At 41.8% G+C, this 18,218-nt stretch overlaps 1 protein-coding gene across 3 annotated transcripts; it reads left to right on the forward strand.

Annotated features, from left to right (window-relative positions):
- Positions 1-687: 687 nt before the first annotated feature.
- Positions 688-18,218, forward strand: LOC117763590 (anoctamin-1). 3 transcript variants are annotated; one of them, XM_034588823.1, is made up of 28 exons: positions 688-933; positions 4,656-4,869; positions 5,079-5,369; positions 7,012-7,110; positions 7,288-7,460; positions 7,663-7,717; positions 7,805-7,856; positions 8,004-8,059; positions 8,373-8,420; positions 8,955-9,019; positions 9,109-9,243; positions 9,331-9,491; positions 9,833-9,915; positions 10,594-10,605; positions 11,108-11,182; positions 11,273-11,329; positions 11,912-11,986; positions 12,385-12,586; positions 13,138-13,249; positions 13,337-13,394; positions 13,475-13,575; positions 13,666-13,829; positions 13,941-14,093; positions 14,370-14,422; positions 15,362-15,540; positions 15,747-15,852; positions 16,344-16,923; positions 17,030-18,218. In XM_034588823.1, exons 2-28 carry the CDS (start codon positions 4,741-4,743, stop codon positions 17,686-17,688), a joined length of 3,933 nt encoding a protein of 1,310 aa, XP_034444714.1. In that variant the 5' UTR covers positions 688-933; positions 4,656-4,740; the 3' UTR covers positions 17,689-18,218. The 3 variants fall into 3 exon arrangements, with proteins under 3 accessions (XP_034444714.1, XP_034444713.1, XP_034444715.1); XM_034588822.1 differs by having other exon boundaries at positions 4,700-4,869; XM_034588824.1 differs by lacking the exon at positions 10,594-10,605 and having other exon boundaries at positions 4,700-4,869.

Genomic DNA, 18,218 nt, shown 5'->3' on the forward strand with positions numbered 1-18,218 from the left:
TTTAGAATAAAGGGAAACAAGTAACATAGCAACAACAGAGGCCCTCTCATTATCCACGGTCTTCAGCCTTGAGGGAGGAATAGCGAACAGGATCTTACGAGACAATCTCAAACTACAGGCTGGTGAATGGGAGCTCCACCAAACAGCTTTGTGGCAAATCATGCAGCCTTAAGTCTAACAGCAGCAATATTTCAATATTTAAAGTACACAGGCAGCCAACCAAGGGAAGCTGAAATATGGGAGATATGATCGTGTGTTTTTGAGCATTTTGAGTACTTTCACTTTTGATTCTTTTCATACATTTTGTTGTTAGTATGTGCTTCAACCTAAGTGATCTTTTCAACGCAGGGATTTTACTTGTATTTTTATGTTGAGATATTGTTACTTTTTACTAAATGATTTGAGTACTAAAAAATCACTAAACATTTAGAGGTGGCTAATAGAAAAGAATTGCCCTTAATATTATTTATAATTAAATATTTTGGGGTTTTCTTGCTGCCTTTCATACTAATTTAACATTTCTATAGATATTATTTAATAGTATTACTATTATCTGGATAACAAAAATAAGGAATTAATATATTTATAGTATAAATAATAATTGAGATAATAAGAGGGTAGACGTGGTTCAGTTTCAGATAAGCTCTTGTGCACACTCACACACACACACACACACACACACACACACACACACACACACACACACACACACACACACACACACACACACACACACACACACATATCACACCTTCCTCTCCTCCCTTGTGGAACGGTCAGGGAATTAGCCGCCTTGTGCGCGCACGCGTTAAGCCAGGGGTTTCCGGGAGCGCGCGCGGATTGTCTACCATCTCAGCCCCTTTGCCAGGCTGCGCACCTCGCGCGTCTTATCATCCGTTTCCATTTCCAAGAACTGATCCTCCACGAGCACTGGTGAGTCCACCTTTTTTGATCAATTTTAAAACGACAATAGGGATAAAAACTGCGCTCTTCATCATCTTCACCACTGTTGTTGTTGTCCTATTTGGGGGACTCTTCTCTTTTTGGAATTACGCACTCACATATTTGGAGTGCAAGCTGCTGGTGTGTTCACTTGTCCATAAGCAAAGCTCGACCTTAAAACCAGCTTTTATCATGTGAGTCCTCTGGTGGCTGCAGCGCTGTGCGTCAGGCTGCTGGAGCCTTTCTCCCAACCTGCCATCTGTGCGCACACGACTTTTACGCACAGGAGCGTTTAATTAAACACATTTGTCGAAAACTGCATCACTTGACAACTGGCTGAGGATTAATTAGCCCAAATGGAAAAATGAATCAGTCTGATGAAGTCGGTGCTGTTGATGGGTTTGTCCCCCCAAAAAATGAAAACTCAGACCAAGTGAAAGTTTGGTGTGAGTCCATGTAGTTGTTGACTGATTTGACAAATTGAAAGTGTTTGTGTGTGCGTTTGTTAGAGGATGTGTGCTCCTGTTGTAATATTAGAAAGGGGGCGAGCAGATGTTAAAATTAGCAATGAATAATCTGCTGTTTTCCAGTAGAGACAGTATTAGACCACTCCCCTGTGTTGGTGTGGGTTCAGCTGACCCTCCAGCCTCTGGTGCTGAGCTGTCAGCAAGCTTACAGACTTTTAAGCCCCGCGCTGAGACGCACACTTGGACTCATTTGCGCGCTCCACTTGTGCAAAGAGGAACAGGCAAGGGGGACATACACAAATTTACCAAAAACATGAGACACAATGTGGTGTGTGTGATCATATAGTGGAACTCAGATGGGTTTCTTATTTCCAGTACTCCTAAACTATGTGTATTTGGCAGAAATACATGAGAACTACAAATGGAAGATGCAAACTACAACTAATATAGTGAAATAGTTGGTATTTTATATAATGACTGTATTGCAGGATCTGCTATGGCGAGAGGTTTGGTGCACTTAGATTATTTTCCTTGTCCATACAAAAAATAATGGCAAACAATGAGAAAGTTATATAGACAATATCCAGATAAGAAGCACAAGCAAGACAAGAAGTATGAGTTTCTAAAAACCGCAATAAATTAAGAGCCAGATTCTTTAAACTGATCTCACAATATATGATTTACATCTTCAGTTTTGCTCTATTTATTTTAAATAAATGCATTGGTTGTTCAGTGAGAGAGTGTGAATAAGATCAAAGGATGAAAATGGGCAAGGAATGGTCGTTTATCACTCATGTTCTGGTGGAAGTTTGATTTTAGTGTCTGCAAACTGCACATTCATATTGATTATGATGTTTGACACTCTTGGAGGCTCAGTAATTAGCTAATGCACCACACATTGGACTTGAGGCTATAACGTCTCATGGGATAAACAAACCTCAGTGTTTCTCCAAAACCAACCACAGTGGCACCTATTGAGTTTTTACACAGAAATAATTAACTCTGTCACTGTGGGACTCAAATTATCTCCTATTTTTTGTTTATTATCTTCTTTTTTGTAAAATAACTGATGCTATCATCCTCTTTTAAAAAATCATTCAAATCCTGTTCTGATTTAGCTGAATAGCTCACAATGAGGCGTCAGAAACAAGAGCTGGACCGCGCTCTTTAAGACGATAACGTGAAAACCCTCGAGAACCACATGTCTAAATGTCACTCTGTTCTTATGGATTCAGAATTGATATAACGTCTTTGCCGGACTGAAACTTAAGTGGCATATTCCTTGTTTCCATCTTGGCTCTGTGTTTGCTAACACATGGTAAACGGGGATTACGGTGGATGTGTGTGGACATGTGTAAGGGGATTGACTGCTGAAGGCCTCTATGTGTTGTGTGTACAGTGTTTGGTCGTCTGTTGTTGCCGTATTTACTTGTCTCACAGCTTCCCCACTGTGTCAGGCCACCACAACATGTCACACCACTGTTCCATGCAATCCTCCTCACCCAGTGACACATTGAGACGAGTGAATCTGTTTAATACGTGTCATTAAATGTTAAAAATATAAATGTTTCACGTGTCTAAGTAGAAGTATAGGTGTCGGATCAGTTCAATGATTAGGGCATCAAACAGTGTGATCACTGAGAATCACGTAAATATATTTTCCTATTTATCCACTCCGAACAGAGAGGGCTCAGAAAATGTTAGCTTCCTTTTTTGACCTGTAAAAACTGCATCTGTAAAATTTCAAAATGGAGTTAAGTATTTATACTGTGAGGTTATTTTAATGAATGACATTTCTTGCTAAATTTTGTTTTAAAAAAATGTGTTAAATATTGTTAGATAATTATATATATAATGATTCACAGATGAGAAACTCACATTTCTCACAGCTGCTAGGTGCTAAATGTGTGTTTGTTTATTTATAAGGGACAATGCACATCCATTAACATGCATTCTTAAATCCAACCTGTAAATCAGCCAGATTTAGTCGTGTAGGCACGTTTTGATTCTGCAGTTCCCGACAGGTTGTTGGTAAAAAACATTTATAATAATATATAGACAAATGCATAAAGTACATATTCTTAGCATAAATAAAGACTGAATCAAAGACATAACTGTACGGCATATGAAAACATAAGCATTGGCACAAAAGCACAAATACAAATGTGAAGAATTAGTGAATAAAAATGTGAGTCTTGCAGATAGAGCCACGAACAACCTCTAACAAACATGAGATCACTGCAACAAATGAATCAAATGTCTTTATCTTTAGGAGCATTTGCATGAAAGTAGATTGAATGTGGCTGTAGGGGATTAATAAAAAAAGATCAGTGTTCTTCATAATCAAATGACGATGTAACTAACCTAAACTTACTTAAATCTATCCATATCACCAGTGTCATTATCTACTTTGTAGTTTCTGAGTTCGACAAACATTTGAGAGATTGTATTGCAAAAATTAAGAGGATTAGCTGTGTCGTTTTGCGATTTAAAAAAAATTAAATAAATACAAAACAAGCTCCATATTTTATGTGTGTGAGTCTGGGGAAACAGTGCAGTGTGAGATTTAACCACTCAGTAACATTTCATCTCTAAAAGAATGAGCCAAGTCACCAAATTACCCCAACAGATTGTAAACTGTGCCGCTTGGATTGCAGCGGGAGCTTAATCTGAGCCCACAGCTTCCATTGGGTCAAAAAGAGACGAAACAGCTTAACTTTGGCTTCGATTTGATCTGCCGCTCTAAAACACACATTACTCAGATTTTTCACACATGGTATTCGACAATGAAATCAACCTGAAACCTTCGGATCTACATATCTCTGGCTCATTATGTATCTGAATAATAAGTCTTCATATTATATATTTTTATATGGTCATTTATATATTATCTGTATTTCATAAGTGGCTCTCAATCTGAGGTTTGGAATCCTGACGGGTCTGCAGATGTTGAACTGATGTAACCACATTTCTGCAACAGTTCTTTTCTCATGATTTGATTATTTTACCATAGTATTAATTAAGTAGAATTATGAGTGAATTTCTAATATATATTAATTGATATTTTCAGGAAAAATACATAATTGCATGTTGTAATGTAGTCAAATTAACTCTATGAAGTTGAATTCCTTTTTTTTAGGAAAAGCATAGTAACAATTTGCTCCACTGTTTTTCCCTGTGCTGAAATAATAAATTCCTGCTGGGATCAATTGTTCTGCCTTTATCAGAAACATGTTTTTTGCCCAGCTTCTAGATATTGACCTCCTGTTCTTCTCTCCATGTGCTGACAGAGGGATGAAACGGAAAAGAGCGTATACCTGTCACTACAGAAATGAGTGAGTCGTCGTCAGTTCATTCTGTGAAGCTTCTCTCGTTGGCCCGCTCACTGTCCGGGCTCGGGCTTGACGCCGCCAATGGAGGCGCCATCGTCCCACCTGACATCCAAGACCCCCCTCACCTGGTACGGCCCCCTCTCACTGTAAACACTCATCCTGTGGCTTTAACATCCTGTAACACAGGTCTCCTGCTCCCTGACCAAACACACTTGGAGCGTTGCCTGTCTGTCTCACTTACATCTTCATTAATCACTTGTGTGTGTGTGTGTGTGTGTGTGTGTGTGTGTGTGTGTGTGTGTGTGTGTGTGTGTGTGTCTGTGTGTGTGTCTGTCAGGATTCCGGCATAGATCTAGGCCCTGGGCTTTTTTTCTCGGATGGCAAGAGGAAAGTTGACTACGTCCTTTGCTACAAATACAAGAAAAGGCGATCCTCCAAGCCACGCCTCTCCATTGTGTCCAATGGGAGTATACCAATAGTGATCCCGGGCCAATGGGATACGGAGGCAGACGCACCTGCAGGAGATGTGGAGGAGTCGAAGCTGTCTGAGGAGGAGAAGGCTTTAATGAGGGAGGAGTTTGAGGCGGGGCTGCTGGAAGCTGGACTACAGATAGAGCGCGATAAAGAGGTGTGTATTTGATTTTTTTATATTACAGCACTTTCACCATGATTATTTTTCCATCTGCTGCATGGACATTTATGGGTCAGTCCTTGAGTGACCTCAAATCCTCTGACTGGATGGCTGCCAAACAGGTGGAGGATAAGACTGGGTCTGTTGTCTCAGCTCACGCCTCGTCCCTCATTAAAGAGAGAACTTATTAATCTCACAGGACAATATGATACAAATAATAATAACATCAACAATAATAATAATAACAACCAGAAATGTGTCGCATGTCACTTTGCCACGTGCTCCACAGTGTGTTCCATTGGGTGCGTGTGTTGTTGTTTTTTTGTGTGCGTGTGTATATGTGTGTGCATGAATCTTTGTGTCTGTGCGCATTGTGAAACGCTTGCATGTTAAATCAGCTGCTGTTTTGGTTGAGGATTAAGACCGCTGACCGTAAGTGTGAAGCCAAAGGCCAGATTATAGGACCTTATTAGAGAGTGATCCACTACTCGGAAGTATGTGTGCTGGCACATGGGCGGGTATGGCTGGTGGGGGGGGGATGGGGATGTGTGATTAGTGGGTTTCATTTTGATTGAATGGGTGGAAGGACGTGCTCTGTGGTCACAGTATCAGTGTGAGTGAATCTGTTACAGTCTGTCTGTGGCCAGATATGATCAGGCCAATGTTTAGAGAAGTGGACAGTGAAGGATTCAAGAGAATAAAGGGGCAAAAAATGTTGCATGATTTAATCAAATGTTGGAGCATGTTTTCATCAATTCTCCTTTAAATAATCTTGCAATGATTTTATTCTATTTATATCTTGCCTAATTGTAATATTAATATTTCTGATCAGTGACATGACAGGCGGTAAAGTGGGATGTCTGTGCTGAAGTGTCCTTGGGCAAGACACTGAACCCCAGGTTGCTCCCCCTTGCGTTGCAGCTCTACCACCACTGCTGTGTGCATGTGTGTGTTTGAAATAATGAATCCGAGGCAGAAATTGTAAAGCTCTTTGCAAACCGCTATGGTTAAAAGTTGCCGTATACATGTATTCCAGCTTTCATTTCCTAATCTCATGCTGCAACTGAAAAAGTGCCTGTAAATTGCTGATGAAACACAATATCAGAGGTGTAGCAGCTGCTGTTTGAGCCGGTGCAGTTGTACATGATCTGTACTTAGGTCATTGCTCTAATATCATGGACAGGTTGTAATCCAGTGATTCAGCCTCTGCAACTGATTTTCACATGAAAACGGAAAATTGGCTTAACTGAAGATCAGGTACCGATCCCAATGGTTAATACATTATTATGCAAATTATTTTTTAATACTTTGCATGTTCACAGGTTTTCCGGGCTTGAAATAATGGGATTTTCCTCAGAAAGGCCTCAATGTATCACAAAGTCGTGTACTTACAGGTTTAGAGAAAGCTCATCTGGCTACGTCAGGACAAGAAGCAGCAGGAGTTTAATGCAAAGACGAAGAGTAAAGAAGACTCAGATCGATCCATATATGCTGCAGTCATAACACTGAAACAGATATTCTCTGTCTTAATTTGACTTGTATGCACTGGTTGAGGTGATGAGGTAATGTACACAGTGTTTCACATGTTATGTGTGTTATATATGTTTCTTTACCTGTGTGTGTTATTGTTTATGTGCAGAGGTCAAATGGATGCATCAGCTTCAGCCGGCTGCACATCCCGTGGCCGATACTCAGTCGAGAAGCAGAACTCCAGAAGATTAAAGTTGCTGTGAAAAAGGTCAGAAGTTTAAGTTACTGATGTTGTCGTTTAATATAACATGATTTTGGTTTTACATCACAATCGAGTTGTTAATCAAAATGCTGTAGAATGTGACATGAAGAGAAACAAACCTGACAGAGCGGGACTGAGTGGATTTGATCCCCAAAAAACATGTGTGTGTTCTTAATCGAGCAGAAGTGTGAGCTGCGGAAACGGACGGGCATCGCTGGGATTTGGGACTCCATTGTGAACAAAGTCAACACGCCGTTTCATCCTGACGTCCCAGACTTTGACGTCCACAGGGACTCGGAGACGCACACCCATCTCAAAACGCTCAAACACCCTTTCATCAGAGACAAGCTTCACCTGTGAGTACCTGCTCTGTGTCGTCCTCTTGGCTTCAGGTAACACCAGCATACCTAAACGTGCAGCTCTCACCTAGATGAAACTGAAATGGAAATTGTATAATATATATGGTGCTGGGACACAGAAACAAAAGAAACCATTTGTATATCCACATGATGAGCAGGTCTGCTGCTAACTGTGACTGCCTCCTGCCATTTCCTGCAGGTATGACATCAAATCGACAGAAACATTATTTGATAACACAACGCGCAGCAGAATAGTGAGTCCACAAACACGTCCTCCAATTTCCTTTTTTGTCTCTTTTGCAATCTCATGTGAGCTCACGTGATTTATCTCGTGCTTCCAGGTGGCTGAGATTATTTCCCGCACTACCTGCAGACAAACTATCCAAACCACTGGTGAGGTCTATTTCTCGCTGTGATTTGCCTCTTCGTAATGTTTATGTGCTTCCTGTCAGTCTGATTTAATGATCTCCATATGCCAGCAGTCACACAACTGACTGTGTCCATGTCCACTGTGATACACTCAATCCTTTGTGTCACTAGGCATCAACTCATTATTGGCTCGGGGTGTCTACGAATCTGCCTTCCCTCTGCACGATGTGAGTGCAACAAAAACCCTGGACACCCTGGACACTGTGATGTTGCTGTTGTTGCTTTTCCTCATAAGCGCTTTTGTATCTATTAGATTTTTTTTTATATGTTTCATGTTCTGTTCAAAAAAGTCTTTAATTGTTTCATGTAGTCAACATATTTGCTTTTTTATGGAGATAATTGCGAAAAACAGGGGTGTTTTTAAAAAGAAATTTTGAAAAATATCCCAAAATCGAATGTGCATCCATGTTGATGTATCAAATATGACATACTGTATAGAAATCGATCTCATTCACTGCGCTTGTCATCTTATTTCTTCAGGGGTCGTTCACAAGGAGAGGACGGAAAGATCAGCGAAATGACAGACAGGTGAGTCGAGTGGCTTTGACAAATGTGATTGACGAATTGTTCACATACAACCTACTGCATTTACAGGATTTACTGGAGATGATGATAGTCATGCTTCTCAAGAGAGGAACAGACGACACTATTAGAATCCAGATTTGCCCGTGAAAAGGGATGTGGTTTTGTTAGGATTCAAATCTCAGTTGATTTTCAGACCTCTCAGAAACGGCACAAAATTGAAAATGACTGTTTAAAATATTAATATATATTATTTTGTGTCATTTAGAAGTGGGGTATTAAGTCATGCACATCTCAATGTGCAAAGTCATTGTAACAAACCCGGTAAATGATTTTATGAAAGTCCGCAGCAATTGATTTGTTATTCATTCATAGAACATATCCATTAGTGCTCATTGATTCTGTGTCTGATTCCTCTGCCCTGTATATTTAATGAATGAACTGTTATTACCTGTTAATAACAGTTAATTGTTATCCCTATAATATATTATGGTTAATTTGTATCCCTGTACTATGATCGTGTGCTTGTGTTTCCTTCAGCTCCTGCATGAAGAATGGGCTAACTATGGAGTAATGCATAAATACCAGCCTGTGGACCTGATCAGGTACTTACTTCACATCTAAGTCCAGCCAGAGCTTGTGATTGAATTGTTCAATATGGCAGCTGCTATAAAACACACCTTTATTCTAACAGGAAATACTTTGGAGAGCAGATTGGCTTGTACTTTGCCTGGCTGGGTGTTTATACTCAGCTCCTCATCCCTCCCTCTGTCCTGGGCATCATTGTCTTCCTGTACGGCATTTTCACTGTGGACGCCAACGTACCGAGGTAGGCAGACACAGGCATTCTCATCAAAAGCACATTGTATTATCATTGTACATGGAGTGATATTTTTCTCGTCTTCATTTATTTCAGTCAGGAGACGTGTGACGACAACCTGAACATCACCATGTGTCCCCTGTGTGACGGAGTGTGTGACTACTGGCTTCTCAGCACCGTGTGCTCACTGGCCCGAACCTCATACCTGTTTGACAATGGAGTCACTGTCCTCTTCGCTATTTTCATGTCTCTGTGGGGTAATATGCTTTCCTCATAACGAACCAATCAGTGTGGAGTGTGGGGCGAAGCTAGAGAGCCCAGAGGAGCCTTGTTTAGACGCAGGGAATATGGGCCAATTCCACCTGCCCCTTAATGCAATAAAGTACATTTTATACATAAATAGTACATGTGTATATATATATACAGCAATAAGCCTTTGCACTAGAAACAGAGCTGAATACAAATTAGGTCATATCATCATATTATCATATCATTACCCTTTGTTGAAAAAGGACTAGTTCCTTTTTCACTTTTTCATTTAGGGTCTTTTTCATTTTGGTGATTTTCTGTATCCCTCCTTCTGTGTATCCTCTTGTAGCTGCCTGTTTCCTGGAGCACTGGAAAAGGCGGCAGATGTGTCTGAAACATACCTGGGACCTGACCAGCTTGGAGGATGAGGAGGTAGAAAAATAGATTAAAGAATACTGTACTTACACATACTGTACAATAAACACACACACACACACACACACACACACACACACACACACACACACACACACACACACACACACACACACACACACACACACACGTTAATACGTAAAGAGAGTAAAGGCAGTCTAAGCCTTTGCTTGTTTTTCTTTGTCACATGATATAATATACGTTTTTGCTGAGTCAATATTTTGCACTTTCTATTCTGGTATTAGCTGTGTTTGCTAAAGAGCCAAGTCAGGCAAGGTGAGAACATTAACCTCATGTCCCAGGTCAATGGTGACGAGAGAGATCAGTTGTGGTTTAGTTTGCAGATTATCATTTATCTCAAAACAGAGCCCTCCCCTCTAACACACACACACACACACACACACACACACACACACACACACACACACACACACACACACACACACACACACACTGACACATATACACATACATGCAGTAACAGCACTTCTTACCCTGTGAAGAGCTGTAATGGGATTGGTCTGTTCTTAAAACAGTACGGTTGCTGGATAAGGTGACGCAGCAGGGTCGCAACATCGACACTCTGAGCCTAATGCAACACTTTCTCTCTCTCTGTCTGTGTCTGTCTCTCTCTCTGTCTCTCTTTCATTCTGTCTTCCTCCATGCTGCCTGAAGGAGCGAGTCCAGGTGGGCAAGTTTCTGTACCCATTAAATATCCTGACACTCAAGAAGTAAGATAGAATAGTCCCACTATGGTGAATTTACCAGCAAAGGGTGGATTGTGAGATACACACTTAGTAAAAGTAATACAAATGTGAAACAAAATACAATATTAACAAAAGAAACAAAATAGAAAGTGATATGCATGACGTATTGCACATATATTAAATTCAAATTGCGAGTATATTAGGATGTGGTTTATCAAGCTGTGTCGTTATCAATATCTATTATTATTAGTTATTCAATTTTATTTTTTTTATCAAAAGATGTATTGGTATTTATTAGATTTCTTTTTAAATAAACGAGAGAACCTTGTGAAATCTAAAAGAAGGTAAATTGGGTCTTCTTATCAGGAAATGGCGAAAAATAACTTTCAGAGAATATTGGAAACGAAGTGTTGTATGATGGTGATTATATTTCTGAATGTGATGTGCACATGTTTTAACGTGTGTGTGTTGGTTGTCTGCAGGAGGAGCTGAGGCCTGAATATGAAGAAGCTCTGCAGGAGAAAAAAGCGAAGATGAAATCACAGTCGAAGAAGAAGGTATTTTCAGATGCAGTCTCATGACTTGTGACACAAACTTCACTCACTGTTTTTACCGACACGTGTTTCCCTGTGTGTTCTCTGGTGCAGTTGAATCAGGCTGGAGAGGGTGCAGACAGAGAAACTGACCAGATGCTGGCCTCTCAGGTATCACTGCACCGCTCGGTGGGAGTTGCTGGTGGGAGGAGGAGGAGGAGGGTGAAAGGGCAGAGCTGGGGTTATTTAAATTTGCTCCGCATTTATTACACTAACACAGATCTAACGTCCTTAACCAGACGACTCTCTAAGATGGTAAACAAGAATATTGCTGACCCAGCAGATTTGGCAGCCCATCGCAGGGTTCTGCGTCTACAATAAAAGTTGCAGTCAGACTGCGACTGTATGAGTTCATGTCTGCGGAGGGAGAGGAAACCCCCTTCACCTGCTGTGGGTGGTTGAGTCCAAAGCTGCTTACCTGGCTGAGATTAGCTCAGATTACTGATGGAGAGAGGAGAGGGAGGAGGGAGAGGAGGAAGGAGAGGGGATTTCTGTCCTTTCAGATGGCAAACATGCGCCTGGCAGACAGAAAACATAACGTCTGTGTGCAAAACATGTGATCAGCATCATCCCCCCCCCCCCCCCCCCCCCCCCATGTGTAGCCCTGTGCACTACACACTGTACCCACACAACTGCATATATTAATATGTTTGTTACTGTGTACCAAATTAATATGGATGTTTTTCCTCACAGCAAGAGCCTGAGTCTCTGGACATTGAGGATCACCTGTCAGGTTACCTCATCAATGTGTCCACATTACTGCTACTGGTACTGTATATTATACATATATCATTTTATATTTATTAACTATATTTGTACCCCCCCCATTAATTGTTAGTAATTATTATTATTATAATGTTTTCACATCAAACAATATTTCATGATTATGGTCATTTTTATGTAGATATCATAAGGCTTTTTTCACATTATAAATAAATGTGTCCATTTATAGACATTTTATTTATCTACATGATTTCCTCACAGTTCTTATATCCATTAATTTCTCATCGATCTACATCTCAACAGGAGTGATCCTAATTTATTACTCAGTCCAATTGAATGTAACAGAATGCTGAAAATAAATATTAAAAAAACACAGATATTCCTCCAGATAGGAATATCTCACCTTTTTAAGGTGTGTAACTGTGTCTTTTCTGTGTATTCAGATCTTCGTGACCTTCTCGGCCGTGTTTGGCGTGGCTGTTTACCGCATCTGCATGTTAAGCGTCTGGTCCATGAACCCCGATCCTGAGGCCAAGGCCAGCGTGAGGATGACCGTCACGACCACGGGCATCATCCTCAACATGCTGGTCGTTCTGGTGCTGGAGGAGGTTTATGGAGCAATCGCTGTGTGGCTCACTGAACTGGGTATTGTATTTTTTACATGTTAGCAAGCAAAGGCTTAAAAATGTATGAGTAGAAAATAGTGATATGTTGGATAATGCCTGAATAAGTATATGAAGTTAACAAACAAGAATATAGTACGTGTGCATTCATTTTCTACATATATATGGTGTATTGGAATATACATATAGTTTTAGTGTCATAATTGTTTGTCTTTAAGATTCTTAACTGATGTTTTGTGTGGTTCATTATCTGAAGCTCGACATGGGAATCTAATACAATCTAATAATTTCATTTTTTGTTATTTAATATCTGCTTTTTATGTGTATTATATATTATTATATAGGCTTATTAAAAACACAGATGTGATGAAATTAACTTTAAAACTCTACAACCCAGATTGGTTCAATGTCAAAGGCCATATTACTGATTAAGAAGGTTCATTGTGAGTGAAACAACCATCAAAAAAAGGTGTGTGTAACATGATGATGAGGATGATGATGATGATGATAATGAGGGTGAGGATGATGAGGATGAGGATGAGGATGATGATCTTATACTCGTTGCTCCGACAGAACTCCCGAAGACCAAGGAAGAATTTGAAGAGCGGCTGATCTTCAAGTCTTTCTTTCTCAAATCCATGAACGCCTTTGCACCTATTTTCTATGTGGCCTTCTTCAAGGGCAGGTGTGTGTCTCTGTCTTTCATTTGTCTTCACTCATCATCCTTGGTCTTTTGTTTCTCAGCGCGTGACTCGGTCTTCTCCTCCCACAGGTTTGCTGGGCGGCCTGGTGATTATGTTTACGTCTTTGGAGACTATCGAATGGAGGAAGTGGGTTCACATACACACGTTCATTCATTGTGTATATTGGCGCTGAGTCTTGTAGTAAATGTGTGCTTTATGCTCCACAGTGTGCTCCTCCAGGCTGCCTCATTGAGCTTTGCATCCAGCTCAGCATGATCATGCTTGGGAAGCAGCTGATTCAAAATAACGTCTTTGAGGTCCTCATACCGTACGTATTTCTTTATTCACCAAGGTTTTACCCTATGATGTCTTTGCTGGGACTCTATCGTTAAATGTGTCTTTGCATTTTGTTTCGCAGTAAGCTGAAAAAGATGTACAGAACAATGCAGGAGGAAAAAGGAAAGAAAAGAGCAGCAGAAAATGAGGAGAATGAAGCAGAAGAGAGGAGACCAAAACAACAGTTTGACAAAGATTTCACTCTTGAACCATTTGAGGGTGTCACCCCCGAGTACATGGAGATGAGTGAGTCTCCCTACGTCTCTCTGCTCATTCTTTTATTCACTCACTCAACTGCTCCTGGAGTCACACAGTGTATCTTCAACCCTCTCCATGTGTATGTGTTTGTATTTGCAGTAATCCAGTACGGGTTTGTGTCTCTGTTCGTGGCCTCCTTCCCGCTCGCACCAGCGTTTGCTCTGCTCAACAACGTCATCGAGATTCGCCTCGACGCTGCAAAATTCGTCACTGAGATCCGGCGGCCCGATGCCGTGAGGTGTAAAGACATAGGTACAGATCACACGCGTGACATCACGTCTTCTCTGTCAGTCTCTGTGTGAATCTGAAATAAGCTGTCCTGTGACTTTTAATCACTTTCTTTTTCTTTACTCCACTCTGCCCCTTTTTTTGTCTCTTTGTCTGTCTCTGTGTCTGTCTGTCTGTCTGTCTGTCCGTCCGTTTGTCTGCTTGTCTGACTTCCTGCCTGTCACACACCACACTCACACACATGGACACACACACTTTCCTTTCCCTCTTTCTCTCTTATAATGCCCACGCTTTCTCCAGGGATTTGGTACAACATTCTTTGTGGAATCAGCAAGTTCTCTGTCATTACCAATGTAAGTGTGTGAGTGTGTGTGTGTGTGTGTATTGACAAGAGATTGCCTCAGGAGGTAGAGCAGGTGGGGTGGGTACCAACATGAAGGCCGGTGGTTTGAATGGTGTGTGAAGAAAAAAGCACTGTGTATGAATGTGTAGTTGTGCATGAATGTGTGTGAAACACTTAAACAGAGACCATTCACAGTATCCACATGTAAATAAATGCATTCATTGATTTTCTTTTTACATTATCAAATATGTCTTTTCTTTTTCATTGCAACACAGTTACTTTTTGCACAGCCTCATGTGCTCAGTGTGCAATGCAGGGTTTTTGTTTACAATAGTCTTTTTCACTTTAGTATCTCTAATTCAAACGTGTGTACTAAAGACAAGTAACAAATGTTTTGAATGTATTTGCATCCGCATTAAATCATTTGCTTACTAATATGTTAATTCATTGCCATTAATGAAATTGTAGTCATTTCTTCTTCCTGTCCCTTTTTGATCCATTACTGCACTATATTGAAAATGATCCAAACCTACTATGTGTTAGAGCACTCAGGATGTTAGGCAGCAAGACTTAACACAATAAGATGTGACCTCTGGGATATAAAAAATAACTCCTCAAAGGTCAAACATGAATTTCTAAGCCTCTGAAGGATGGGTAACAAATATGAATAGTATCAGTGTAAATTATATGACACCAAACAAAAATCCATCCTTTGATTTTTGCTTTGATCTCAGGGGTACAGCAGTATCACAAGAGACATGGAGAGACATCATGTAATGTTTGGTAAAAGTATTATATTTGTATTAGATGTTGTTATTGATGTTACATTATTTGCCTTAATGAATGGGGCTTTAGCCGTTAATGAGCTCTAGTGCTACGAGTACATGGTCATGTGTTATATGTGTGGTACTACAGTGCTGTTAATCCCATCCTTTGTTTGTCTACTCAGGCGTTTGTCATCTCCTTCACGTCAGAGTTCGTTCCACGAATGGTTTACCAGTACATGTACAGCGTGAACGGCACCATGAACGGCTACACCGAGCACTCGCTGTCCTACTTTAATGTCAGCAACTTCCCAGTGGGTACCGCACCCACCACCACCCTCATCTCAGGAGTCGCCATGTGCAGGTCAGAGTGACTTTCTTGACCTTGACCTACCTGGCGCTTCCTGTAAACCCTTGAGAGCAGCAGCTTAACTCTTACTTTACCTAAATCCCAAACTTGTCTGGAGTTTCCACGCCTTTCAAAGCATTTTTTCTGATCTGTAATCACCTTAGTTCATGTTATCCTTTGTGTGCCTCCTCACTAATACCCAGACTGTTTGTGTTTTTCAGGTATAAGGACTACAGAGACCCACCGTGGGCATCAGAAGCCTACACCTTCTCAAAACAGTACTGGTCTGTCCTGGCAGCAAAACTAGCCTTTGTAATATTCTTCCAGGTAAGAACATTTTTATCATATTATACAACTGTGGCTTTGTTATCGTCTGAAAATGGTAGTGGTGTCTGATCCCTAAGTCTTTCTTTAAAAAAGCCCATTTGCTGTGTGTATTTCTTCAGTGGTTTAAATATTTCTGTAAACAAATCATAGACTGTTTATAAAGATGGATGACTGGACGGCTCTCCAAAACTTAGGCCAAAGTATATTGATCGCCTCCTGGTGCAGTATAGGTCATAAATCCTATGAAACAAACCCGATCTTGCTTCGAGAATTCTTGACACGTGATACCTCAGATTAGAAGGGACGCTCTGATCCAACATTTTATGTGACATGAGGCCATTTTATGTGACATGAGGCCAGGGAGGCTATGTTGCTAAAAACAGTGTCTGATGGCAACCATGACTGTAAAAGTATATCTGTTAATGGAAGCCCTGAATTTAAAAGTGACATCTGTCCTGAGTGTAACTAACCTCTTCTCTATTTCCCTACAGAACCTCGCCATGTTCCTCAGCATGTTGGTCGCCTGGATGATCCCAGACGTGCCGCGCTCTCTGAGGGAACAGCTGAAGAAAGAGAACATGATGCTGATGGAGTTTCTGCTGAATCAAGACCAGGAAGCACGTGCCAAATCCCCTATGCCTAAACGCTCCATCCCCTGCTTCCCCCCCAACATAGACATTGTGGTAGAGGCGCCACAAGAAGAGCAAGAGGAAGAGGAAGAGGAGGAGGAGGAGGAGGAGAAGAAGGAGGAAGAGGCGATTGAGGTCAATGTGGAGGAACCCAGAGCGAGGAGCGACAGTGATCCAGAGTTTGGAAAGACGTTCAGAGAAGTTGAAGAAAATAGACGAATAGAGAGCGAAGGTGAAGCAGAGGATGACGGGGGAGAGATGGACGGGGGAGGAAAGGGTGAAGATGGAGAACGAAATGAGGATTGTGGAAAGGGAGATGATGAGCAAGAGGAGGTGGAGGATAAAGAGGAAGCGGGACAAAAAAAAGAAGAAGAGAATGAGGAAGATGAGATGAATTTTAGCGTTGATGTGGACACCATCATGAGCGAGCTGGGCCTGCTAGGTGAGAGGATGTCCATTACATTTGCTCTACATTTTGTTAGTTAGAGTTAACCGAGCTGTCTTATTTATGTCTTGAGTCTAACTCTTCTTCTTTTCTTATCATGTAGATGAGGAACCATCGACGAGCAAAGCTATGGACACAGGGTTTCCTCGTTCAGCCTCCAAACAGGAATACCAGAGGGAGCAGGAGCCTCCGTCACATCCGGCATCTCAAAGAGGCTCCTGTGAGAGCGTGAAGGCCTCCAGTGCTGATGTTACAACACCAGATAGAAACACATCGCTCTTCTCACTGATCGCTCCTCCTCCCAGAGAGCCAGGCTCACGGGCGAAGGCTCGTTGCTCCACCCTGCCTTCCCGTCACAGAGGGGACGAGGCCTGTCACAGCCTGCCTCGGCCCAGCCACTCCACCAGCCTCACCAGGTTCCAGCCGCCAGCCTCACTCGCTCCTCTGATTCCCCTGCAGGAGTTGTCGCTGTCTGCCTCGTCCAGCCCGCACTCTCCCCCGTGCACTCCAGTGTCACCTTCACCCACACAGTCCCCATCAGTCAACTCTGAGTCCCCCCAGCACAAAGCCCCCAGCGAACTGTTTGTGCTGAAGGGCCCTCCACCCCAAAAGCCACGCTCCAGAGGCAAAGCCCGGTGCTCCACCCTGCCGCCGCGACAAAGAGCCCCGAGTCCCGAGGAGCACTCCACCAAGCCTAGCCACTCCACCAGCTTCACAAGCTCAAGCTGGGAGACCGCACCCCCCCCTCCCCCAGTGAACTGAAGCGCAACTCGCTGATATGAGGAGAGCTTGAAGGGACAGAGGGTGACAGAGGGAGGGGGAGGGCTATGCAGATTAGCCTCTCCTGTCAGTGCCTGGAGCCTCACCCCTGAAGAGAGACAATCCAGATCAATGAACCTCCTTTCTATCCTCTTAATGTTCACAGAGATGTTCATGCCGCTCAGTGGTTTAGGGCTGATCCTGACAAGGGAGGTGCTGGACAATTCAGAGAAAGACTGCTCTGAAACTCCCCTTGCTATGCCCAAAGAAAACACCTCTTCAACATTAATTATTTGTATTCTTTTCTTTATATTTGGTTGATTTGTTATCGCCCACAGCTCACATACTCACTAGCAACAGCTCCTCTGTTATTTTCAGTCCTATACATGCAGCAGTGCTGCCGTGTAGACCAGAGGAAGAAGGAAATGTATACGGCACAGTTAGTCTCACCAAGTATTGCTTGTAGATCTACTGTTTATTTTTTAGAGGTTTTGATATATAAAAAAATGTGAAAAATTATAATAAAAGAAGAA

Source organism: Hippoglossus hippoglossus, chromosome 6, assembly GCF_009819705.1.
Source record: "Hippoglossus hippoglossus isolate fHipHip1 chromosome 6, fHipHip1.pri, whole genome shotgun sequence".
NCBI classification, from domain to species: Eukaryota; Metazoa; Chordata; class Actinopteri; order Pleuronectiformes; family Pleuronectidae; genus Hippoglossus; species Hippoglossus hippoglossus.

Coding starts and splice junctions, on each gene's coding strand:
- LOC117763590 (XM_034588823.1), top strand. CDS start 4,741: ATGAGTGAGTCGTCGTCAGTTCATTCTGTGAAGCTTCTCTCGTTGGCC. Junction 11,330..11,911: donor ACCAGATGCTGGCCTCTCAG/GTATCACTGCAC, acceptor TTTTCCTCACAG/CAAGAGCCTGAGTCTCTGGA. Junction 14,094..14,369: donor CGTGAGGTGTAAAGACATAG/GTACAGATCACA, acceptor CGCTTTCTCCAG/GGATTTGGTACAACATTCTT.